Source organism: Macrobrachium nipponense, chromosome 20, assembly GCF_015104395.2.
Source record: "Macrobrachium nipponense isolate FS-2020 chromosome 20, ASM1510439v2, whole genome shotgun sequence".
In the NCBI taxonomy this organism is placed as follows: domain Eukaryota; kingdom Metazoa; phylum Arthropoda; class Malacostraca; order Decapoda; family Palaemonidae; genus Macrobrachium; species Macrobrachium nipponense.
Window position 1 is genome coordinate 13,950,674 of NC_061089.1, and position 27,152 is coordinate 13,977,825.

The window sequence follows — 27,152 nt, forward strand, 5'->3', positions numbered from 1 at the left end:
TGTAACCCCTGAAAGATAAAGCTTACATAAAAATATTTTTGATCATGATTACTTGGTTAAAAAAAAAGTCACCTGTAACTCTTATCCTGTAACTAGTTTGAGCCTAATATGAAAACTAAAAACTGATTATATGAACAAATTCTGTCATTTGTATGGAAGGAGTGTAATTCAATAGGAACAAAAATATCTGTTATTCCTTCAAAGACTTGTATATAGTTGCAATACTTTCAAATGCATGATTGCTGCTTCAACCATGAAATATTTGTATGAATTAATTTGTTTTGCAGGCAGTTAATGAATATCAGAAGGCATTGGATATATTAAAGCAAAGGAAGAAGAGTGTTGAGATTTGGGATTTGGTCGTTTGGGAATTCTGTACTACATTATATACCTTTGCCTCTTTGATGCAAGATCATCCACCGTATTCTTTTATGGTGAGTTTTTGTGAAGAGTTTTAATAGGTGTGTCACCCTTTTGGAGGAAAATAATCTTATACTTAGAAAACTTAATATATAGCTCTTTTTATCCAATAACTTTGAAATGTAAGATTCAACTTTTGCATGAGATTCATCCATCTTCCTTTTTTGCATCATTCACATCAGTCTTGTGTGCAACCTTGCATTCTTGGGTAATGAAAGCCATTTTCTAATACTTTTATTAACTTAAGTATCCCAGTTGTTTATCCTTTAAGACTTACACTGTACTTTCAGTGAAAACTTAACGGCAACTTTTATTATTTAAGTTTTGCATCCTTTGATTCTTATCATCTTCCTTTCTTTCTGCAACTCATAAAAATCTTGATTGCCTCACCAACTCTGACTTGACTTCTTCAATTGTAACACAGTGGCATGTAAAACTTATTGAAGATGTAGAAAATGCCACAAACTATTTTCTTTGCTTATGTTAATTCAGAACTTGCTTGTTGTTAATCATTAGTCTCTCGTGGAAAATGTGTTTTGCGGGATGAAGCTTAATCCACATTGAAACTGAATAGGCTTTGTAGAAATCTACATTTGTTGCTTTACCACTCATTTGTACACTGTAGAGATCAGCTTATCTTGAATTATTGAAATCATCCAGTTGGCTATGAATACTATAAAATTGCTAATCCACTGAATTATTGCAATGCTCTGTGCCAGGTTACAGATGTTTTCTCAGCATGTGTACCCTTCAGATGATAAAATTTTTTTGAATTTATCAATTCCCCTGAGAATGGGAATAAATCATCAGCATTTAGGCATGCTTTGTGTATACCCTGCATGCTGTTTAGTCATACTGAAGCATTTAGACTACTCTTTTGAGTGATTCACTTTCACCTGCTTACCTCTTATTTTTTATTCTTATTTTTATTGGTGTCAAGATTTTGTCTTTCTGCCAAATTTTTAGGAAAGCAAGTTTCAGAAATCCTAATGGGGTCCAGTGGTATGATGAAGCATGAGTTGCAACAATGTTGTAATCATGCCAAGTAAAATAACAGAGGAAAGAAAGGTCATCCTATCCATTTTGAGTGGCTTGTATAAGTTTAGTTCTTGGTCTGCAATATGAGTTTTGGCTGACTCAAATTGGGTATGATTCATAAGGGTTTACTAAATTTACACAGTAAAAGATATCTCTCGATATTTTAACTGATATCTCTGTGGTAATGTATGTGTTAATATTGTTTTGACCAAAGAATTGCAACCCAGTATTTGTTTTTTATAAGGTATAGCATTCTTTCTTTATATATTTTTCAGGCTGGTGACGACCTTGCCCGGGAGATTGTGGATCTATTATCAAAGGCCCTCAAATATTGTGATGTCAAGTCTCCTGGAGCACGGCAACCATTATATCAATATAGAGCAGCTGTCATTTACATGAGATTAGCAGGCATCTATCATAGTGCTGTCAGGTATAATTTTTTATTTTTTTTATTTTAAGGTGATTAGAATTTCATTCATTTGCATTCATAAACTACTCCCAAATCCAGGTTAATTCAAGTTATTTGTCTTGTCACTTAAGCTGTACATCAAGATAATAATAGTCATTAACTTTTACAAACATATATCAGTTATAACAAATATCAAGAGTGAAGTATTAAAAAATATTAAGTACAACCAAGAGAACCACAACGAAAATGTCTGCTGCAGTTTGTAAAGGCATTTACAGAATTTTAAACGTGAAACATACAACCAAGTTAACTGTCTGTCTTTTTTGTGTGGTTGATGCAGCATTCTCTGTCCTAGCTTAATTTTTTCAGCCTTGAGCATTTCATCTCCCTCTGTTGAGCTTCCTACTAGCTGTCCAACTTTATTATCTTTAGCTTCTTCCCATTTTCATCATGAGAACAAATCTTCAGGGCCAACCCTGTGAAAGCATGAAAATGAGACTTATTAATATAGTTAAACCACTTACTAAATGTGCTGATAATAATTAAGGAAGTTTATAACATTTACTAATTTTATCTGTTAAATAATGGACCCTGTACCTAACGTATAATGAATCTGCAGCTTCAGGATCCCCAGAAGCATCTTCATGACTTCCTCATGAGCAATCGCAGCTTCTTCTGATGTTGTTAGGAAGCAAATGCAATATTGGCAAGCTTCTTGAAACCCTTTTGCCATTCATGCTTGCAACAAATATTCCTATATATTTAATATGGTTGCCAGCTTGACCATTGAGAAACAGAAGGCATTTATTATTTTAATCTGGAGGATTGGCTGGTCTGCTTCCAGTAATAATCCTTCATTGTGGTTTTCTTAGTTTATATTCTATTAAACATTTTTTATTGTTATTTGGTTAATAGATAATCTGTACTGTGCTTATGTTACAGAGCTGGAGAATCAGACACAAAGAACATGCGCCATCTGGCAGAACGCAATTACAGCAAAGCGGCAGCTCTGTTCATGCAATTAGAAAATCCTGTGGACATCTTAAAAGTACAACTTGACCGGGCTGTTCTCATAGAAGACCAGATACAAGGTATAGTTTTATATTTTGGTTTTTTGAACAATATATGTAATTAAGTTGCTACTGGAAAGTAAATATATCATGTTGTAAGATATTGTTTAACAATTATCATCCAGTAGTTAAAGTAGATGATAATTTTTAAAAATATTTTTTAGCTTTGAAAATATGTAAGTTTTCCTGAACTCATTGGTGAATACACTGTCATATACCAGAGAGAAATACAGTAATGAACTGGATGGTGCAAAATGAAAAGACAAAAAAAACAACACCTATTTACAAACACCACTCAGTGTGTCGTGAAAAGACGAATGCACAGTCTTTCCTTGACTTGAATCTGCCGCGTTCCCGACTAGGAAGTGCTAGAAAACATGACTGCCGGAAAATGGGTGATGGTTCTTTGTAAATACTATGAACATGCTTATCTCTGTTTGGAAGCTGTATTCGTCCAGGAATACAGGAGACTCATCTGTACATTATTTCAACCTGTTAATTGTGTTAGCAATGTCCCATTGGGATCGGGAATTCAACCTAGAGCAATAGAAAAAGCCTAACTGGTAGCATGGATTGCACCAATGTAAAGGAAGGCTTCCTTCCTCCACTAAAGCTCTCAGAGGCAGGACTTATAATTTTCATTCTTTCCCTGTTCACTGGTTAGATCATTTGCCTCCATGCATTTTCGTTTGTTAATTGGGCTAGTATTTGACCATATATCATAATTAAGTGTGATGAGATGTAATGCCCTAACCTGTGATGACTGTCAGTTAAGTAAATTACCATGTTTTTTCTGGCCTTAAGCCAAAGTATTCTGTGACTTTCTTGTGGGCCATGTGGCCTACCACAAAGTGTGAAGGTTTTCCGTTGGGAACAGGGTTATGTGTGTTAATTGTATGTAAGGTTGTTATGGGTTTAGATTCACTATTTTTGTAATAAAATTTTGTAAAGCTCGATGAAGCCCAATTCACTCGTCCTTCATGATAGACTGAGAGTTGTCCTTAAGGTGGGTCCTACTGCCAATAACACCTGGTGACTGGTAACCCTGTCATGACGGTTGAGCATTGATGTTAGTCCTATAATCTGATAGTTTCAGGATGATTAGTTTGAAACAAATTATAAAAATTTAATTATAGTATTTATTCACTGGAAGACTGCAAAGTTGACTGGAGTGTGCGCAGTTGGGCTTTTCATCTTTCAAATCAGGTTGGTGCATCTGGGTGTGTTTCATACAGAGTAAAGGTATTCATGATAAATGGGTTTATAGAAGTCTTATTGTAAAAACATTATTATCTCTCTCAACCTTTTATACAGGAGTGTGACTAGAAATTGAGTCTATGGATATTATAAATCATACCTTTATGTAACATATGTTAATTGTAACCACTATGGTTATTATATGTGAAAAATATTTCTCATGTTTTCAAGTTGGGATAAACTCATACTTAAGTGATGCTCCGAGGTATAGACACACACTGATAATAACTAATCTTCCATTCAGAAGTGTGAGCCAAAAGTTTTCTTATCTACATCAACTTTAAGAATACTGTCTTCAGAGGTACTCCTTTTAAGACAGAGGTTTGTATATTTTGGAAAAATGCAATTTACTTCACTTTATTTTTATGAAATTTTTTTTTTTTTATACTTTCAGGAACAGCAAATCAGCAGCTTTTGATTAAATATAATATTTCTGTACTTCAATTGCTGGTTGAGGGGAAACAAGCTTTGAAGATGTGTCATTTCATGGCTAAACCTAAAGTTAATAAAGGAGGTTGTCTTAGCAAGCAGCAGCTTGAAGATACTGGTAGTGATGGAAGGCCAGAAAAGGATAACACCACTGTTAAGGAGGATGAGTTGGGAGAGAACAGTGAGGAAGAAGTCACTATTCTGACTGAAAATATGCCCAATGAAGAAGAAGAAAACCAGGAGAAGATCAGGGCTCTGCTCTTGGTCTTTGAGAAGAAGCTTCATAGTTCATTGATGTCGCTTGTTAAGATTGCAGCTGGAACCTCAAAGGCACCTAAGAAAAGGTACAAAATTCCTGTAGGTTATGAAAGTGAGAGGAGTCTAATGCTGTTGTAGTTATTATCTATTCTTAATACTTTATTTTTTATATTATGCTGTGCTTTCCTTATGAAAAATTTCTTTCCAATGTTTTTTCTTGGAAATCTTTCAGCATTAACAGACACTTCCCCTTGACTGCTAATTAGCCCCCTTCTTCTAAGGGCAAATATTTTTAAGCTTACTAAAATATGCGTTGAAAGGCATAATTTTGTTATTTCTGTATTAATTTGTTTTGTATACTTTTTGTATATTTCTTAAAATATTTGGGTCGATAATTTTTTTCTTGTGAAAAATTTAAAAATTGTCTAAATTTATACAGTGATGATCAATGAATTCCATTAGCTAGATGCCCATCAAATATATTTACAGATTTTGAAAATGGAAAGAAATTATCCTTTGATTCCAGTAACCATGAATTCTGGTAACAGAAAACCAATGAGTACAGAAAGGTAGAATACAAGTCTCAAACTTGGATTGGACAGCTAAAAATGAAGCTTTCATGAAAAACTTAACAAATTTATTGCTATTTCACACATCCTTACATCTATTGATCAACCTGTTGACCCTTTCAAAGTATAGAGCATTCTGCTGTGTTTTCTTTTACAGTGCGTATTTTTGCACTCATCACACAATATCTCATTATAGTTAACGTTTCTGCTGTGTTAATGTAGTTGTGCTTCTAGCCAAAACCTCCAAACTATGCAATTTTTACAAGATTTAAATTTTTTTCTCATCCAGCCTTGTTTCAAATATTTTACTTAGGAATTACTATATTATTGTTTATATATGTATATCCATTTTCCACTTGACTGAACTCAAATACATACTGTACAGGGCTGTATTTTTAAATTCTCTTTGGTTGCCTGTATATCATTATCTGTTATGGTGGAGTACCAATATTTGAGAATGTGAAAGATAATATTTTTTTAGTAATGAACAGATAAAAGGAAGATGATTGGGAAATGTTTTATTTCAAGCATTAGTAATCAATTGTGTATTTGTATGTTGTATATTGTTAGGGAATATGTAGCTACTAATTTTTCTCTCTTTTCTTTAGTGTACGTTTTATGAAATTCAGGTCAATATTGCACTTGTATGTAAGTGGTATCAAAGCTAAGATAACATTCAGTGCATTCTGATGGATGTTCTGGAAATCCTAATGCACCTAGCCTGACTACTGCATAGGAGTGCAATGTTTCAGTTTGCATTATTATTTTGAACACAAGTGCATAAAATACCATTCGAGTAATTGGTCATCACTGTTAACTTTCAGTGATTTTGCCAGTGGCACACACTGTAGTACATTGTTTCATTGTTTGTTGTGATTCCTTTTCAAATTGTGACATGATTTTGAAATGGAAGAATATTTGTCTATAAAATTTGTTTACCTGTGGCTTAGATACAGTGTAAACTGGCTTAAATTGAAACGGCTTGACTTAGAAAAATTTACGTATTTGTTTGACAAGTCTTTATGGTGTTAAATCTGTGAATAGCTGTGGTTTAGTGTTACAGCTTTAAAAAATTACTGACATTCATCTTATTTTTCTTTTGCAGTAACATATGTATTGATGCAGCAACACTGAAGCAGATGTATAGTGCTAGCCTCAATACTCAGTCTCTTCCACTGGCAGATCATTTGCTGAATGCCATAAACTTTATTGCACCAATTCTTCATCAGGCTACAATGCACAGATGATGTGGAGTTTCTTCTGAATAAGTTGTGGGCTTGGCTAGCAAGGTGTATCTTGACAAAGCAGTGCTATTTTTTACAGTTATAAAAATATTTTAACGAGACTTACAGAGTTGAAACTGTATTTCGTTTAATTATTGTGATATATTGTTGTGTGACTCAAAACCTGTAACTGTTAAGGTTACAGTACTTACGAGTCGAGTGATATTAGGATTAAGCCTTTTAATGCCAAATGAAAGATTTTTGACAATTATTTATATTTTTTAGTTTGTTGTGTTTTTTCCTCTGGTGCTCAATTAGTTTCCCTCCATAGAATATATACTATTAAAAAGTACAGTAATGTAAGTTTGCTGTACTTGCTGACATCGGTAGTTTTTACTGCTGTATCAAAAGAATCAAATTTGATGCCTATATTTTAGCAGTTTTGACACTGCCATTGGGTTACATTTACATCAGTACTTTTGGTACCTATATCACTTTCTGATGTTTACCTAATGAAAATATTTCAGTTGTTAGTATTAAGGCTGTGAATTTCATTGTCAGAGACAGTGTAGCTACAGAGCAGATGATTTGGGATCTTGTATTTTATGAATATTTGACAAAGTTACTTTTTCAGACTAAGAATCATCATACAAGTACAATATTGGGAAGTAGATGCATCTGATAATGTAACTAAGAATGTTTTTGGGCATGCTGTACTTAAGGGGTACCCACAGTTGTAAGAAAAACTATTTGATATACTACTGTAATTTGTGCATGTGCTGTGTTCAGTGTAGAATAGGGTCAAGAGACCTCCCCTTCATTGTACATTAAAAATGAAAAATTGTTTTCTATAGTAATTTTCAATATTGTCCTGCTTGCTCCGATTTCAGGCTCTCAACCAGTTAAACTTTGGTGAGAACTACTCACAGATTGTTTTCATAGCATTTCAGAATATTTCTGTTTGTCTTTCCAGAGTTGTTTTGAATGATTTAAAGTATAATGGTACAAAAAACTATATTGTATTTATGTCTGGAGAAGTAAATATGGATTTTCCTCAAGTATAGGTAATCATATAACTAAAGAATATTGGGTAATTGAAAAGCACCTTAGGTATCAAGAATTATGAGAGAGTAATTAGCCAAAGTAATATACAATAATTGTTGGACAATCAGATGTACCTTAAGAAAAATGATATTGTAATGATACAATTAAGTTTGTTCATACTTACCTGGCAGATATATATATAGCTGATAATTTCCGACACCGACAGAATTTAAAACTTACGACACACGTAGTGGGAGTCAGGTGGTTAGTACCCATTCCCGCCGCTGGGAGGCGGGTATCAGGAATCATTCCCATTTTCTATTCATAATTTTTATTTCCACTGTCTCCTGAGGGGAGGTGGGCGGGTACTTAATTATATATATCTGCCAGGTAAGTATGAACAAACTTAATTGTATCATTACAATATCATTTTGTTCATGCAACTTACCTGTCAGATATATATATAGCTGAATCCCACCTTTGGTGGTGGGAGAGACAGAATAGAGGATTTAGGAAACACATATGTGCAGATAATTGATATCTTGATTCCTTACCTGTTAGCATAGCTGGCTTCGTGATTACTGCCACGTAAGTCTGCTTGTGCTACTAGAGTTGCCAGCAAGGTAGAGACCTATGAAGCTGGTGCACTCCAGATGATCTGTCAACAGGGGCGAGACCACGACGTGACTAGACCATGGACCATACTAATGAGGGCAACGAGACAAAAATACCACCACCTGGCTTAGTTTACCAAAGGTATCCCACTTAACTAAGCTAATGGAAGGGAGACCCGCCCCAGGCGGTCACCCCACAACCATAAACACAAATTAAAAACCCCCCTAATCCCTAAAGGATAGGATGAGTGTTACCTCCTGCCCCCAAAACAGTGTCTGCAGCAATGTATGGTCCGAGGGAGAAGCAATTTTCGTATGTCACTTTCACCTCCCGCAGGTAGTGTGAAGCGAACACCGAATTGCTTCTCCAAAATGTGGCATTCAAAATATCTTTGAGAGCCATATTTTTGTGAAAGGCTACCGAAGTAGCAATAGCTCTCACCTCGTGAGCTTTTACTTTCAGAAGCTTTAAATCACTGTCACTACACTTATTATGCGCTTCTTGAATCGTATTCCTGATGAAGAACGCCAGTGCGTTTTTCGACATAGGAAGATCAGGTTTCCTCACTGAACACCACAAATTGTCCGATGAACCTCTGCAAGCTTTAGTTCTCTGCAGATAGAACTTTAGAGCCCTGACAGGACACAGGAATCTCTCACGTTCGTTTCCAACTATATCTGACAACCCTTTGATTTCAAAGGACCTCGGCCACGGGTTGGAAGGATTCTCGTTCTTTGCTAAGAACATGGGACTTAAAGAACACACCGCACTACTTTCTGAAAAGCCAATCTGCTTGCTAATGGCCTGAATTTCGCTAACCCTCTTCGCCGTCGCCAGAGCGGTTAGGAAGATCGTTTTCTTCGTCAGATTCCTGATAGAAACTGAATGAAGCGGTTCGAAGTTACTCGACATCAAATATTTGAGTACAAAACATCCAAGGTTCCACGAGGGTACTTTAGGCTGGACTACCTTCCTAGTCTCGAACGATCTAATGAGATCATGAATGTCCTTATTATTAGACAAATCGAGTCCTCTGTGTCTAAAGACTACAGAAAGCACGCTCCTGTAGCCTTTAATAGTTGGAACAGCCAACTTCACTTCTTCTCTCAGATGAAGAAGGAAGTCAGCTATCTGGCTCACAGAGGTTGTGGTGGAGGAAATGCCCTTCTTCCTACACCAGGATCTGAAGACAGCCCACTTCGATTGGTACATAGCGATCGAGGAGGGCCTCCTTGCGGTGGCAATCGCCTTCGCCACAGGTCTTGAAAAACCCCTCGCTCTGGCCAACTTCTTGATAGTCTGAACGCAGTCAGACTCAGAGCGGGGAGGTTTTTGTGGTACCTCTCGAAGTGGGGCTGTCTGAGTAGATCTTTCCTTAAGGGTAGAGTCCTCGGAAAGTCTACCAGGAAGGACTCACCTCTGTGAACCAGTCGGCTGCCGGCCAGAAGGGGGCGATGAGTGTCATCCTCGCTGCTTCCGATGCCGCAAAACTTCCTCATCACTTCCCCGAGGATCTTGAGCGGGGGAAAAGCGTATATGTCTAGGCCCGACCAACTCCAAAGTAGGGCGTCTACTGCGACCGCTCCCGGGTCCAGAACTGGGGAGCAATAGTTGAAGTTGAAGTCTTCTCGTCCTGGACGTTGCGAAGACATCCACCTGTGGACAGCCCCACAGGTTCCACAGCGACTGGCAAACCTCTTGGTGAAGGGTCCACTCTGTCGGCAACAGCTGTCCTCGCCGACTGAGAAGGTCCGCCCGAACCATTCTGTACTCCTGACACGAACCTTGTCAGGATCGTGACTTCTTGCGCTTTTGCCACAAAAGGAGTTCCTTTGCGATGGCAAACAGAGAAGGCGAGTGAGTTCCCCCTTGATTTCTTAGGTATGCCAGCGCTGTGGTGTTGTCCGAATTGATCTGAACGACTTTGCCGGATACTTCTTCCTGGAAAAACCTGAGAGCCAGATAAATGACTGACAGCTCTTTCAGATTGATGTGCCAGGACACCTGTTCCCCTCTCCAGTGCCCGACACTTCTTTCCCTCCTAGTGTTGCTCCCCAACCCGTGGACGACGCGTCGGAAAACAACACTAGGTCGGGGTTCCGAAGTTTGAGGGAGAGCCCTTCTGCGAGCTTCCGAGGATCTGACCACCAACTTAGGTGATCCTTCACCTCTCTCGTTAAACACAAGATCGCCTCCAGATCTTGCTTGTTCTTCCAACTGTTGGCTAGGAAGAATTGAAGAGGTCTGAGGTGGAGCCTTCCCAGAGAAACAAACTTCTCCAGTGAGGAAATGGTCCCCAGCAAACTCATCCATTCCCTCACCGAGCATGTTTCCTTCCCAGAAAGGTCGCCACTTTCTCCAAGCATTGAAGTTGTCGCCCCTGGGACGGAAAAGCCCGAAAAGCCACTGAGTCCATCTGAATCCCCAGATAGACTAAAGATTGAGACGGAGTCAAATGCGACTTTTCGAGGTTTACCAGAAGCCCCAGGGACTTTGCTAACGTCATGGTCGTATGCAGGTCCTCCAGACACCGTTCCCGCGATGAAGCTCGAATAAGCCAGTCGTCTAGGTAGAGAGAGATCCGTATATTCTCCAAATGAAGCAGCCTTGCCACGTTCTTCATGAGAATGGTGAAAACCATCGGCGCTGTGGTCAGACCGAAGCAAAGTGCCCTGAATTGGAATACCTTCCCCTTCAGGACAAATCGCAGGTATTTCCTTGATTGGGGATGGATGGGGACGTGAAAATACGCATCTTGGAGGTCTAGTGAGACCATCCAATCCCCCGGTCTCAAAGCTGACAGCACCGATTGAGTCGTCTCCATCTTGAATTTCTTCTTTATCACGAAGAGATTTAGGCTGCTGACATCGAGGACGGGTCGCCACCCCCCCGCCCCCCAATGTTTCGGCACCAGGAACAGGCGGTTGTAAAACCCTGGCGATTCCAGGTCGAAGACCTGTTCCACCGCTTGCTTCTCGATCATTTGTTCCAGCAGATCGAAAAGCACTTTCTGCTTCTCTCCTCGATAAGAGGGAGACAAATCCTTTGGTGTTGAGGATAGCGGGGGCGACTTCAAGAACCGGGAATCCTGTACCCTTTCCTCACGACATCCAGCGACCAAGGGTCGGCATCTCTCTTCCCAGGCTTTCGCGAATCGAAGAAGCCTGGCTCCTACCGGCGTCTGAAGGACTTCCGAATCACTTCCTACTCTTTGACGGAGCAGGGGTTTTTCCTCTGGAAGAGCCTCTTCCTCGGGAGGCTGCTTTCGAGGAAGGTCCAGCACGAAAGGGCTTCGATTTCTTGGCAAACGAAGCTCCAGAAGATGAAGCAGCTGCTGGCCTTCTAGAAGACTGAGCCAGAAGATCTTGCGTTGCCTTTTCCTGAAGGCTTGAAGCTATGTCCTTAACCATAGCCTGGGGGAAGAGATGGTCTGAGAAAGGAGCGAAAAGCAAGTCCGCCTTTTGCGTTGGAGAGACGGATTTGGCCGTGAAGTTACAAAAGAGCGCTCTCTTCTTGAGAATCCCCGAGCTAAAGTGCGTAGCCAACTCCTCAGAACCATCCCTGACGGCCTTGTCCATACAAGAAAGAACGCTGGACAGCTCCCCCAGACTAATAGTATCAGAACTCCTTGACCTAGCATCTAAAACTCCAAGACACCAGTCGAGAAAGTTGAAGACCTCTAGAGTCCTGAAGAGGCCTTTTATGTGAAAGTCGAACTCGTTATGGGTCCAAGTGACTTTTGATGAAGACAGAAGGGCTCTTCTGGAGGCGTCTACGATGCTCCCGAAGTCACCTTGAGCAGAGGCTGGTAGTTTAACGCCTATGTCTTCTCCTGTCTCATACCACATGCCTCCTTTACCGCAGAGTCTTGAAGGCGGTAAAGCTAAAGAGGACTTTCCTGACGCTTTCCTCTTCTCCATCCACTCATGGACTTTCCGGAACGCTTGCTTCGTGGAAAGCGACTTCTTCATTTTAATGAACCCCGATGTCTTCGTTGCCTTAAAAGAAGAAAATTGAGAAGGAGGAGTACGAGGGGCTTCCGGTTGAAAAGTTTGTCCGAACTCCGACTGAAGAAGACGCATCAAAACTTTATAGTCCGATGAGACAGTAGCTGGTTGCTGTTCTTCCTCCGCTTCTACTAAATCATCGCTAACTCCTTCCTCAGAAACTGGAGAAGTAGGAGGAAACTCTGAAGAAAACTGACGAACAGGAAGGGTTCCTTCATCCACCTGAACTTGCATTGGTGAGGAACTGGTGTCTACCAGCGCGCGCTTGGCGTCCGAATCCACACGTTTGGCGCCGACGGGTGCGCGCTCGACATCTACCAACACACGCTTGGCGTCCACTGGCGCGCACCGAGCGTCCACTAGTGCACGCTTGGCTTCCACTGGTGCGCGCCGAGCGTCAGTCAGCGAGCGGCTGCCGCTCACTGGTGCACGTTTATCAACAACAGGTGCGCGTTTGGCGGCACCTGAAGCGCGCTCCACTTGCACAGAAGCGCGCTCAGCGTCCACCACTCGCTTGCGAACATACGAAGACTTGCGAGCGGGAGATATTTCATCCTGAGAGCGAGAAGCGAACTTCTCACCTCCTCTAGAGAGCTGCTGGGGAGCAGAACGAACTCTAGAGGGAGACTCGAACGAAGAGAGAGGCGAGCGAGGAGAAAGAGCGGGTTCTTGACTTCTTCACAGGAAGCTTCTCATCCTTCCTACGACGCGGAAGAGACTCTCTAGCAGCAAGAGCGTCCTGAAGTTGCTGCTGCAGTGACTGAATCATCCTCTTGTTTGGCGAATCTTCCTGCTCCGGGGAGGGACTGATCCTGTGAGCAGGAGAGCGGCGAGGGACGCCTCCCTCCTCCTCCCAGGTACGGCCTCTTCCCGAGCTCTGGAGCGACTGTATCGCTCGCACGAGCTAACTGAATCCAAGTCCGAAGACTCTCTACGCCTTTTCTGCGGCGGAAAAGCAGCGAACGCACTGTCAGGCGAAGATCGCAAAAGCGGAGAACTAGGACGTGGAGCGTCAACATTACGCGCCGTCCTTTTCAGCGGACGTGAAGCACCTTGAGAACTCCACCCTTTACGTGGGGATGAAGCCTCCGATGACGAAAAACACTCCTTGAGGAGACGTGCACGCGCACGCTCCCTGGCAGTCTGGGATTTTCATCAGTAACTGCCGAAGGCACGTCAGATCGGTGGGGGTTCCTTGTAACCCTCCTTCGGCTTTCGACATGCTCCCTCCCCAGGTCCTGGGAGTCAAGCAGAGGTCCAGGCCTAGAGGCGAAACGAGGCCGATCTGACGCACCCTCCACTACACAAGGGGTATCACTGCACTTTTGCACGTCACTTTTGCTCTCAAGAGCCAACACTTTCGATTCTAGATTACGAATCGACTCCAATATTAAGGATAAAGTATTACTCTCTACAGACACTGCTTCAGGGCCCGGAGGCAAAACTACAGGGTTAGGAGCATTAACAGAAGGAGGGTTAACAGGAGAAACATTAATTTCTTGCACGCCTGAAACACTCCTGGAGGAAGACCTCCTTAACCTATCCTTTTCAAGTTTCCTAAGATAGGTCTCATACGCCTTCCACTCAGAATCTGTTAGTCTTTCGCACTCCTTGCAACGGCTTTCATACACACATTCATGCTCCCTGCAACTCTTACATACCGTATGTGGGTCTACTGAAGCTTTCAGTAGCCTACCTCTACACTCAGTTCTAGAGCAGAACCTAGCGCTAGCTGTACTAGACCCTGACATATTATTCCAAGAAAAGTCCAAACCAAAATCAAATCAATCCACTAATAACGTGTGCCTAGCCACCGATCCAATCAATTAATCCAAAAAAGAACCAAAAGGGATACTCAAGTAGCAAAAAGTTTCCAAATCCAGACGGAGGTGCTGTAAACAGATGTTCACAACACCGGCGACAGAAAAATTATGAATAGAAAATGGGAATGATTCCTGATACCCGCCTCCCAGCGGCGGGAATGGGTACTAACCACCTGACTCCCACTACGTGTGTCGTAAGTTTTAAATTCTGTCGGTGTCGGAAATTATCAGCTATATATATATCTGACAGGTAAGTTGCATGAACAAATTGAGATTTTGAAACTGAAGAGGAATGCCATGAAATGGAATTTTGCAGAGGACCCTGTATCTTGGAAGAATTTCGAATGGTTTCACAAATGATAAAGTAACAAAGAACTGTGGACTAATAATGGGTTTAAACTAGAGAGAGAATCTTTGGAAAATTTATCTTTTATACTAGGTACAACTCTAGATATGAATGTACAGTAGGTGCTTTTCTTATTTTCTTAAATGTTATACATACTATGTATTTAGTAATTTCTCTGTGCCATATCTTTTTTGATTGAAAATTTTAGTTATATTACAAAAAACATTTACATTCTCAGAATCTCTCATCTTTTACTGATTCTCATATACAGACTAGTTATTGTGAGTCATACTTCATACTGTAACCTTGTTTTTTCTCATTTTCATTTTTATGAATGGCTAGGTGGATTATGTTGGGGGTGTTTTATATCAGACCCTTATATATGGTGATAACTATTTTATATTGTGTTGTAGGTAATATATGTATATCAGAGCATAGCATTCAGTTGTCTGTTGAGTAAATACTTGAGAATATTTCTGAAATTTTTAAATTTATAATAACTGTATGAATTTACGTTCAGAATGTAAACCCAGAATTTCCTAGTACTGTACTCAGTTTCAGTGGGAAACTGGAGATTAAATTTAAAATCTAAACGTATAGTTTAAAGAAATGTATTGTTGCATGTTAAAGATATGCATTAATTTTGTAACACTCTATGGTGCTCTGCTAAATTTCTTTGATAGTGTAAATGTGACAACGCACTTCAAGGGGATTTGATCTGTGAATATATGGCTTCCACTTGTCTGATCAGTGTTTTTTTATGCTACAGTTTTTTTTAATGTTATGCAATGCCGAGTCCAAAGGGCATCTGTGAATTAAAAACGTGGTAAATGTTGAGCATGGTGCGAGACTCGGTTTTTCTTTTTCATGTGCTACTTTTCTTAGGAAATGTTTAAGGGATTTTGATGACCTAGATTTCATTATGAAGACAGAGCAAAATGCAATTGATATAAAGTATGTGTCATTAATTTTGTATGGTTTCATTCTCAGGCATTTATTAAATTTTTATAAAAGAACATTAATAGTATGTTTTAATTTATGACTTCTTGGTTTGATGGATGTGTGCAGTATGAGTTGCGTCATACGTTTCAATGTTATGACAACAAATATTTGGGTGAAATTATGAAACAAATGATATATGATACAGTACAGAGAAGCAAAGTAAGATTATAAGAACAGGAGAAAGATTTGCAAAGTAAGATGAGAACAATAAAATTGTCTTATGAATTTATCTCATCAAATTACTTAACTGCCGGTTCTATGTGGAAAAACAAGATGGGCGATGTCAACACATTATGTATTGACAACCTGTACTAAAGACCAGGTATTGGTTTGAGACCTTAACGAGCACATTATGCATGACAACCTGTACTAGGGACTAGGTATTGGTTTAAGACCTTAACAAGCTCACCCAATCACAAAAGCTGTAACTGCTTAAAAAAAAGAGAGGGGACATAAGTCAAGACTGCTAATGTGTAGCAGAAGCAAGGAACAGGTAATTGCACTTGCACACAATGTCCTAAGGCCTAAACAGGCATATAAATAATGCCCAGATTCCCTCTCTAATAATGTATTGCTTAAAAGAGCAAGGGAAATTCTATTGATAACTTAGCAGTAAACTTTTCCATCATACCAGATCCTCTATCCTCAGCTCACACACAATGAAATCTTAAGAGTACATGACCCTTGACAGGAATTAAACTTTGGGGCCAATGCAGCAAAACCACAGCATTTAACTGTCCTTCCATCATAATGTCAGATTTTATGGCCCATGGACAATATCAGATAGTAACTATGACAAATTTATCAAATAAAAAAAAATGCTATGGCGGATATAGGCACAATGACATTGTAACATCTGAGAGACAAATACTAGTTGATTCAAAATTACATCATATTTCGGCATTTCACCATGTTGAAACGCCATTCCACCCACCTTGATTAATAAAGTTCAAAAGTAGAGAGCTTGGCAGCCTTGTCCCAATATCCTTTTTCACAAAAGGTAGTGTGAACTGTATGGGTGGAAGCCCTAAAATCCTGATAAGATTTTATGAATGTGAAGGTGATCAATGAGACCAACCACAGGTAATACCAATCAGAGCATCCAACCTCCTAATTCCTGGTTCCAGAATTGGCAGGTGGGGGAGCAATAGATGCTAAACATGTTAAAAAGATCTGTCTAAAAGCACTTGCAAACAGAGGGGATCCAGGGAACACCCATAGGATATTATAGCTGATACTAAGAGTCCACAGCAAGTAATGACTGAGGAAATCAAGTCTGAGTGTGCTTGGAGGAAAAGGTGGAACAGAGTAGCAGAGTCTGACATTTCTAAGGGAAGCCATTATTTTACACTGATCTTCTTTACTCTCTTTATCTTCCCGCCACTGGCCAGTGGCATAAGGCTGATACAGTTCCTCTCCATCTGTCTCTATCCCGAGCCATTTCCCTTGCTTCCTCTAAGTTGTGGATTTCATCCTCAAGATCACTGACAATTATGTCTATCCACCTCGTTCTGGGTCTACCCAGCGGTCTTCTTCCTATTTGTACTGCTCTCAGTGCTCTCCTGGGGTCTCTATTCCCATCCATCCTCTCAACATGTCCAAACCATTTCAGCCTTCCCCTCTTCAACCTGGTACTGACTGGCCTTTGCCTCAATCTCACCCTGATGTCTTCATTTCTAACATAATCATCCCATTTAATGCCAAGTATCCTTCTCAGCAGCTTCATCTCAAAAGCATCCAACCTTTTCTCCTCTGTTCTGGTCAGTGCCCAGGTGGACGAGCCATACATCAGGACTGGTAGTACTACTGCATTGAATATTCTCATCTTAGTTCTCAAGCTGATTTCATGTCTTGACCAAACGTTTTTTCTCAGAACCTAAAAAGCTCTTGCTGCTCTTAGTTTTCTTCTTTGTATATCTTCAATTTGCCTCACGTCTGCTGTTACCACACTTCCCAAGTAAACAAACTTCTCAACTCGCTTGAGTTCCTGTCCTCTGATTGTCATATCCTCCATGTGCACCCAATCATCATCCTTACTCACAACCATGATCTCGCTCTTCTTTTTGCTGATGTTCAAGCCAAAATTCTGTGTCTCTGTCTCCATCCTCATTACCATACCTACCAGCACCAGCCACGTATCAGCAACCAACGCAACATCATCAGCAAAGTCCAAATCCATAAAAACTTCTCCACCAATACTAGCCCCTCTGTTTTCATTCTCCATCACTCTTCTCATTATATGGTCAATATATACATTAAACAAGGTGGGTGACATAACACATCCCTGTCTTAGCCCACCTCCAACTGGGAACCAGTCACTTTGCTGTCCATCCAGCTGTACACAGCTGCACACTCCTTGGTACCAGTTCTTTAGTATCCTTATCACTTTCAGTGGTATACCATAGTGTTCTGCCACTCTCCACATTCCATCTCTCCATACTGAATCATACGCTTTCTCCAAGTCTATAAAAGCACAGAATATTGGCTTTGCATACTCCCATCTCTTCTTAATTATCTGTCTTAAGGTGAAAATTTGATCCACTGTTGACCTTCCACTTCTAAAACCACACTGCTGTTCTCTGAGTTTCTCTTCTACTATAGGTCTTATTCTGTTAAGTATTACTCTCATGAATATCTTCCCTGGGACTGACAGTAAACTTATGCCCCGATAGTTACCACACTCCCTTTTACTTCCCTTATTTTTATATATTGGTATCATAATAGCATTTTTCCAATCACTTGGTACCACCTCTGTTTTCCAAACTATGCTAAAAACAACTCTTAATGCCTCTATCATCCTTCGTCCTCCTGCTTTTAGCATCTCTGCAGTTATCCCGCACACGGCAGCAGTTTTTCCATTTTATACAGATTTTAAGGCCTCTTTCACCTCTTCTGCACTAATATCTTCTTCTTGTACCTCCAGAGCCTCGTTTAAATCTGCGATGCACTCATCCCTACCGGTAGTATCAACATTTAGGAGTCTTTCAAAATACCTTGCAAACAGATTCCTTTTCTCCATTTCGTCTGTGACCAAGTTCCCGTCTTCATCCAACATGCCATCAGTCCCTCCAAACTTTTTCTGACTTGCGTTCCTCAAGAATCTCACAGCTGCAAACATAGCCCTGCTCTCGCCAATTTCCATAGCTACACTGATGCATTAGTTATTTTGTAACTCCTGATATTGTCCTAAAATATTATTCTTATATAAGTTGCATTAATATTTCTCATTGATGACAATGCTAGCTCAATTTGATGGGAACTTCTCTCTTGGCATCCTGAATTTGTTTTCATTACTCTTGTGGAAATCGACATCATCCACAGTAAATCTCAAGCTGGTTTGCTTCTGCAGCTGACACTGCAAGATTTATTGTCTTGTATTTGAATTTATATGTATTACATCCAGGTACATCAAGGGCAGCCTTCCTCTGCACTTTTAGGGGATACTCAGTCCAACATTCACCCATCATATCAGGCAGAAATTGGCAACACATAATTGCTATTTGCACGGACGAAGTCCGTCACCAAGTCTCAATGAATAAGATAGCTGTTTTCATTTTTGAGGTATATTCAGCTATAGTTTTAATGTGAGGCAATTAATCATTCTTGTTCAACTTTACAGTTTTTAATGAACAATGTAACTCGACTATAGTTAACTTCAAGTAAGATGCTTTGGTAAATGATTTTGATAATGTCTGTAAACCGTTATGTACTTTATTTAAAGGTAATAAAAGCTTTAGTTAACCATTCAGTTTAGAGTGAGTGGAAATTGTTAAAAGGATCAAACCTGACTCTGAATCCCTTCAACCAATCCCACAAGTTGAATCCGACGCAAGCGGCATTTAAAGCTATCAAAGTAATGTATCCAAAATATATCTGAAAGTTTAAAAGTGATGTCAACTTCACCCTTTACGGCGAGAATGATTTCCTGAATTCTTGTACATAAACAAAATGATACTTTCCAGCATTCAGATGTTGGGAAAATAGTACATTACTGGCTTATTATCCATAACGTGACTCAACGTTGTTTTCCATAATATACCTCTAAAATCAATTTTATAAAGCTAAAATTTGTATTCATCCAACGGATCAAACTGTTAATTAAGACAGACACTACTTACAAGTGTCTCTCTCTCTCTCTCAATTTCTCCTGTCTTCTCAAATTGTGAGGATATTCCTAGTTATATCTTAACCCTTAAAATTAACCTCTCACTCTCTCTCTCTCTCGTAAGCAGCTCTTAATATACTGTAATGATTAACTTTTTAATGGTAACGAACTTTCAATTAACCGCAGTGGCTCTTAACCAGGGGTGCAAGCTAAAGCAAAATATATTTCTTATACGCATGTTATTTTTTCTACAAATCAATAATAATAATAATAATAATTTGCTTGCAGTACATTTTTACTAATAAGCACTCGATTTTTGTAATGGGAAAAATACGTAAGCTTTGTAAATGAAGATTTTAAAAACTATGATTTTGATATTAATATACATTATATCAACTTCGTATTTTAGCTTCTTTTTATTTCAGCAATTCAGGTGATGCGAGAACTGACTGCTGATTTGCAAGGGGGTGCATACATTTAAAAAAGGTTAAGAAGCAAAGATTTAACGCACCGAAATATGGCGTTAAAATTGTGTAGAGTTAACCAAGATTTGCCCTCGTTCTTAGCAGCACAAGATATAAAAAAAAAAAACCGGAACACTGTTTAAAAACCTCCCAGTTATCATAATTTTTTCAGTCGTCAAAGACAAGTAACCCTTTGCCCTCGTGTGATTGCCGTTTACCAGAGAAGGAAAGGTATATCATAAATGGGAAGGAAATGAGAGTAGAGGGACTTGTTTATCCCCTAGGCCTAGGTAATACTATTGGATTTGAGTTGCTGTATAGGCATCTAGACGTTTAGAAGCAAGCAGGTTAGTTATTTAAAGTATGGAAAGCTCTCTATTTCGTAAACCATTGTAGCGGCCTGCTTAAAAAGCAAATTCGTCGCTGCAATAATGCTCTCATTTCATGCAGACTAAGGCTCTGCATTTGGTCGGCTGACACTACCACACTGAAAAACGTTGAGTTACCAAATGCTTCGAGGAGAAACGAAGAGTAGTGGGGGAATGCTTGTTATGGCTGGTTTTATACGAGGACTATTATGGCATCTTATAGTTCCCTGTCGCTCCTCTCTCTCTTTGTGGCATTAAAAATTTTGATAACCGAACAAGGAATATATTTACGATTCAGCAGCTGACACCTGAACTTGACTCGTTTCTCCTATGGAGTCATGTACTGTCGAGTGGGTTTCTTAGTCCCATATACTAGGCTTTGGTCCTTATATACTATACGTTCATCGAGGCTACATCTCTGCTAATGATTTTCAGCGACCTTGAACTATACTCTGTTTTTTTCCATCTGTCCATCCGCCTGTGGTGTTTTCGCATGGTAACACTGAGTCCCAGGCTGTAAAGTTACGCTTGTGTAAGTTTTAGATAAATAAAAGAATATCTGGGTGTACATTTGCAACTGAAAAGTGTTTTAATAATTTACTGTATGCGAATTACACCGTTAAGATTCGAAATAGGATATTATTTAAAGCCCGGGAAGCAGATGGACAGATGAAAAAAAACAGAGTATAGTTTAGAGTGGAATTATCTCAAGTATGGAAAGAGAAGGCAGAATAAAACGTTCAACTTTTACCACAAAAAATGAGAATATCACTTACAATAATTTACCCAGCCGCATTCTCATTTTTTCCTTCTATAATAGTTTGTTTAGTTTGTGGACTAATCATATCTTTGTATAATATATTTAAAAAAAAGCATTTTATTGCTGACTGTTCTTGATATGAAACCACAAGACATCGGTGGTTTTAGTCAAGAGCTCTGGGTTTCTTGGGTTTCCAGGAATATCTCACCTTACAATTGCAGTCGAGCTAAGTGATTTCATTACAAGGGAATATTTGAGAGAGAGAGAGAGGAGAGAGAGAGAGAGAGAGAGAGAGAGAGAGAGAGAGAGAGAGAGAGAGAGAGAGAGAATTATTGGTCTGTTTAAGACTGTACGTTCATATGGACCCTTTTTTAGGTTTATTTTATTAAATCGTCGTATTTTGCTTCTACGTTGGTCATTTTGCTATTTTTGAACATTCCGTGGTAAATATTAACTACCTATCTATCAAAAAGCACCAAAATTAGTTTTCATCAAGAAACGTTACTGCCATTTTCATGCGAAGCTTTCAAATTCAAGCAAATAAATGTCTCTCTCTGAACCTTCCAGAGTCACCAGGAAATGTCGTCTTGGTAAAGTTCAGATAAATTTGTGTGATACTTTAGAAATATTTTCGTCGAAATGGGATTCCGTGGAGATATGCAAATGATCAAAAGTTGATTGGCTTCACGGCCCGAGTCAATAGTATTATAGCATACTCTTTGCGTTATATTTACGAAGATGTGGTCTTGGTGATGGCACTTCAATGCAGTATATTAACTTGATTTTATTATTATCAGTTAGATTATTGATATATATATAATATCTCTGACGCTCAATACAATATTTTCCCGAAATGCTAAAATAAAACGATGACTTTAAAATATTTTCTGTGCGCAGACGTAATATATACAAACAAAAGCAACGGAGTTTCTCCTGGTTCACTCATCCTCTTTACAAGCGATTTTACGCGATTATCCTGCGCCCTGCTGTGCTGTTTTCAAAATGCATTCCACTAAATTGAAGTCTCTTCGTTGTCTGTCTAGCCACTATGCGGGCGCGGTTGTGTAACGGTATAATAAAACACTTTTGTGACAGAATCAAGGTCTTTTTTACGGGGTGGGGGATGGGGAGCGGTGGATGTTTTGGAAGTACTACATAAGACGGTTGAGGGTTGAGGAATTTGCCCCCTGATCGTTCGTGAGTCACCCGACCGTGGCAAAAAAAAAAAAAAAAAAAAAAAAAAAAAAAAAAGTATAGGGAAGGGGGGTGGGGGGGAGACTCAGGTGAACCTAATAGATGTTAACCTTCCGTTAAACCTATCAAAAAATCTTCTGGGATGAATCTCTTGGACCGGTTACGGCAAACGACAGTCGATTACGAGCAATTAATTCATATTGGCACTCTAGATTTTTCCGAAAATGGGCCCAAAGAAGTTTATCCCCATGGGATCGAACTCCGGTCTCTCGCAAGATCGTCAACCAAAGTCATGCGGGACACACACACACACACACACACACACTCGAACGTATGACTAATTTTCTTCTAAAAAGAGCCACCATTCCTCAACGTGAAATGAATCGAACGAATAGCAGTTTCACTTCAGACAACACACAAATTGAACTTTCTGAAAGGTCTTTAAGAAACAAATACTCTCTCCAAATTCTCGTAAAAGAAAACCGTGCTTGTGAACGTCGAGTCTGACGAACATATAAAAGACGACGTTGTCAATTTAACAACAATTTAGAGGAAACAACTAATCTCTTTTTATCGGTCTAAATTCCCGTCACATGCAAAACACGTGCTCGGAGAAAGTAGGACAGAAAGTAAACGGAGAATATATGTGAAAAAGAAGTCAGTCAAGGGCGAGAAGCCCTTGTTAACTGAACTGCTGGCGATTAAAATGAGGATCAAGGACATATTACAACGTAACCGTTTATTTTTCAATAAAAGAACCCTTGTCACTAAAGGAGAAAACTGCAATTTTTTCTGTCGTGGCTGAGGAGAAAAAGATGGTGCGGGTGGTAAGTGTTACATTATACAGCCTTCGGAGAGAGAGAGAGAGAGAGAGAGAGAGAGAGAGAGAGATGAGAGAGAGAGAGAGAGAGAGAGAGTGGAGCACAAAAAGGCACTGTGTATTTTTATAATAAGAATAAACCAATGAACATGTATACAAACAATTATATATATATATATATATATATATATATATATATGTATATATATATATATATATATATATATATATATATATATACAGAGAGAGAGAGAGAGAGAGAAGAGAGAGAGAGAGAGAGAGAGAGAGAGAGAATGGAGCACAAAAGGCACTGTGTATTTTTATAATAAGAATAAACCAATGAACATGTATACAAACAATTATATATATATATATATATATATATATATAATATATATATGTAGTATGTATATATATATATATATATATATATATATATATACAGACCTTACCTTACAGACCTTACATCTTGTTCGGGTTGCCCCAGGTCCCTCAGTGTGAGGCACCTCTAATGTCTACCAGAGAGTTGCTAGTACATCTTCCGGTATATTTTGCATCTTCCAATCTTGGATGGTCTGGGATGCAGTTTAGATATTTGTCGAGCTTATTCTTAAACACATCTACGCTCACTGTCCTGATATATTCCTCAGATGAGCTGGCAACGCATTGAATATACCGCTGCATTATCGATGCTGGTGCGTAGTGGATTAATGTCCTGTGCTGTTTCCTTATTTTCCTGGTATAGTTTTGGGCACTATTAATCTACCTCTGCTTGCTCTTTCTGATATTTTTAGTTCCATGATATTTTCTGCTATTCCCTTCTATCTGTTTCCATGCCTGAATTATCATGTAGCGTTCTCTTCTCCTTTCTAGACTATATAATTTTAAGAATTGTAGTCTTTCCCAGTAGTCCTAGGTCCTTAAACTTCTTCTATTCTAGCTGTAAAGGACCTTTGTACACTCTCTATTTGTGCAATATCCTTTTGATAGTGTGGGTACCATATCATATTGCAATATTCAAGTGGACTTACGAACATATGTTTTATAAAGCATAATCATGTGTTCAGCTTTTCTTGTTTTTGAAGTGCCGTAACAACATTCCCGCCATTTTTGCTTTACATTTTGCCAACAGAGTTGCTATTTGATCATTGCATAAACATGTTCCTATTCATCATCACACCAAGGTCTTTAACTGCTTCCTTATTTGTGATGGTCTCATTATTAGGTCCCTTATATGCATATAGCTTTCTTTCTCTGTCTCCATAATTTATTGATTCAAATTTATCAGAGTTAAATACCATCCTATTTACCTCTGCCCAATCATATACTTTGTTAAGGTCTCTTTGTAGAGCGTTCCTATCTTCATCACAAGTAATTTCTCTACTTATTCTTGTGTCATCTGCGAAACTACTCACTACCGAATCCTTCACATTATTGTCTATGTCTTCAATCATAATAACAAACAGTATTGCAGCTAACACCGTACCTTGCGGAACACCGGATATTACCTTGGACTTCATCCTATTTCTCGTCGTTTGCAATAACTATCTGTTTTTCTGTTGTGTAAAAATTCTTTTAACCATCTTCCTACTTTATCCACGATATTGTGTTTTCTAATTTTCTTCGCTAATATATTATGGTCTACTTTATCAAAAGCTTTTGCAAAGTCTAAATAAACCACATCTGTTTCATTTCCGCTTTTCATATTTTTGAATATGTTCTCACGGTGGACTAACAGTTGGGTTTGTGTACTTTTTCCGGGTACGAAACCATGTTGTCCTTTATTAAACAAATTATTTTTTATTAAATGTTTCATAATATTTTTCTTCATTACCCTTTCATACACTTTCATAATATGTGATGTTAGACTCACAGGCCTATAATTACTTGCCTCTAGTCTTGATCCACTTTTGAAAGTAGGGGTAATATATGCTAATTTGTGCTCATCATAAATCTTGCCTGTATCTACACTTTGTCTTAATAATATTGCAAGTGGCTTTGCGATAGAATGAACTACTTTCTTTAACAAAATAGCAGGAATTCCATCAGGCCCTGCAGCAGCTCCATTTTTAATTTCATTAATAGCCTGCACAATATCAGCTTCATTAATATCTATGTCAGCTAAATATTCACTATTTTCATCCCTTACTTCTATATCATTATCTTCATTATCTATTCTAGGGGTGAATTCTCTCTTATATCGTTCTGCCAGTATGTTGCAAATTTCCTTTTTTTCATTCGTTAATCTCCCTTCAATTCTCAGAGGGCCTATTTCTATTCTTCTTTTATTCATCTTCTTCGCATATGAGTATAATAGCTTGGGGTTTTGCTTGATATTTAATAGGGTTTTTTCTTCCAAGTCCGATTTTAATTTTCTTTTGATTGTATAATCTTTTGTTCTGCATTTTCTATCTTACTTTTTAGTTCTATAACTTTCCATGCATTTTTTTCTTTTGCAAGACCTTTTTTCCACTTTCTGATTTTCTGGAACAAGATCCTTCCGTCTCTTGGTATGCATGAATGATGTTTACTTTTCTTCTTCGGTATATATTTTTCCACTATTTTCTCCAATATTTTATATAATATCTCCGTATTTACCCTTATGTCATCACTTACGAAAATGTTATCCCAATCTTTGTTTAATTCTTCATTAATTTCTGACCATTTTATATTTTTACTGTAGAAGTTGTATTTTCCATATCCTTCCCACTTTTTCATTTCTTGCTTATCTCTATTTTCACTTGCTTTGGAATGAACTGTTAATTCTATGACATTATGGTCTGAAATATTCGCATTATAAACTATTATTTCTTTAACATAATTCATCTCGTTCACAAATACTAGGTCTAAGAGTAGGTTTCTTTCTTGTTGGCAGGTGATTTATTTGTTGAATGTTGTATTCTAGTAGCATATCTAATAGCTTTTCAAATTGCCTCTTATCTTCTGCACTACTATTACTCTCTTTTTTATATGTATAAGTACAACCACAATCTCCTATTCGTTCTTTCCATTCTACGAAAGGAAAGTTGAAGTCACCAGATAGGAGAATAGTCCAGTCCTTGTGATTTCTACATATATCATCCAATTTTTCAATTATTAAGTCAAACTCTTTAGTAATTAGGGAGGGTCTATATATTACTATGTTCATCAATTTTTCAGATTCAAATTCTACCGCTATTAGTTCACATTCTGAGTTACTATATTTCTCATATATTTTTTCCTTGTTTTTTGTCTTTCCCATATAGTTGCGGTTCCCCCTTGATTCCTATTTTTTCTATCTGATCTATAAGTTTGGAACCCTTTTATTTGATCATCATTTCCCAGTCTCTTGGGAATACCAGGTTTCACTTATATTCATTATATCTATTTTCTTTTCATTTTGGGTTAGTTCTTCTAAGTACTCTATTTTTCTTTTTGAGTTACTCGTAACTAAACCCTGCGCATTCATCACTATGATGGTTTGCGTGTTTTCTCCTTCATTTAATACTGGTAGTAATAAGGATTTTCCCATGTCTTTCCTTTCCTGTCCCGGTATGTTGTTCTTTTTTTCATTTCCAGAAATTCTGACATTAAAAAATCCAACTTTTCCATAATATTGATTCTTCCTTCATCATAATTATTCATTTTGTGTCTGAATCTGCAATTTTCTCCGTTTCTGCAATATCCTCTTGCATAATAAATACAGTTATTATCTCTTGAGTAGAATTTCGGAGCTGATGCTTTGAAATTTTTTGCTGACACCTCTGCATATCTCATTGGTGGTTTGCTTTTCTCTTTTACCTGATATTCTTGATTTCTCTCTTTATTTGTTTCTTTCTTATTTTGGATTTTATTACTTGGTTGGTTATTTATTTGATTATGATTCATGGCTACAGGGTGCATATATTTGCATTTTTTGTCGAACTTACATCCTTTTCCTTCTTTTAGGTTT

The 27,152-nt window shown here is 38.5% G+C and overlaps 1 protein-coding gene and 1 long non-coding RNA gene across 5 annotated transcripts in view; one reads left to right on the forward strand and one right to left on the reverse strand.

The window, feature by feature from the left end:
* Window positions 1-7,972, forward strand: part of LOC135221950 (erythroid differentiation-related factor 1-like) — a 51,267-nt gene extending 43,295 nt beyond the window's left edge. For all 4 annotated transcript variants that reach the window (XM_064260023.1, XM_064260004.1, XM_064259995.1 and 1 more), the window contains exons 14-18: window positions 292-434; window positions 1,734-1,888; window positions 2,810-2,958; window positions 4,589-4,967; window positions 6,556-7,972. In XM_064260023.1, coding sequence (XP_064116093.1) covers window positions 292-434; window positions 1,734-1,888; window positions 2,810-2,958; window positions 4,589-4,967; window positions 6,556-6,697 — 968 coding nt within the window. In that variant the 3' untranslated portion in view covers window positions 6,698-7,972. The remainder of the gene's footprint in view (window positions 1-291; window positions 435-1,733; window positions 1,889-2,809; window positions 2,959-4,588; window positions 4,968-6,555) is intronic.
* Window positions 1-27,152, reverse strand: part of LOC135221965 (uncharacterized) — a 33,961-nt gene that overhangs the window by 2,744 nt on the left and 4,065 nt on the right. Inside the window, exon 2 of the long non-coding RNA XR_010316143.1 lies at window positions 2,167-2,343. This is a non-coding gene — a long non-coding RNA (uncharacterized LOC135221965). The remainder of the gene's footprint in view (window positions 1-2,166; window positions 2,344-27,152) is intronic.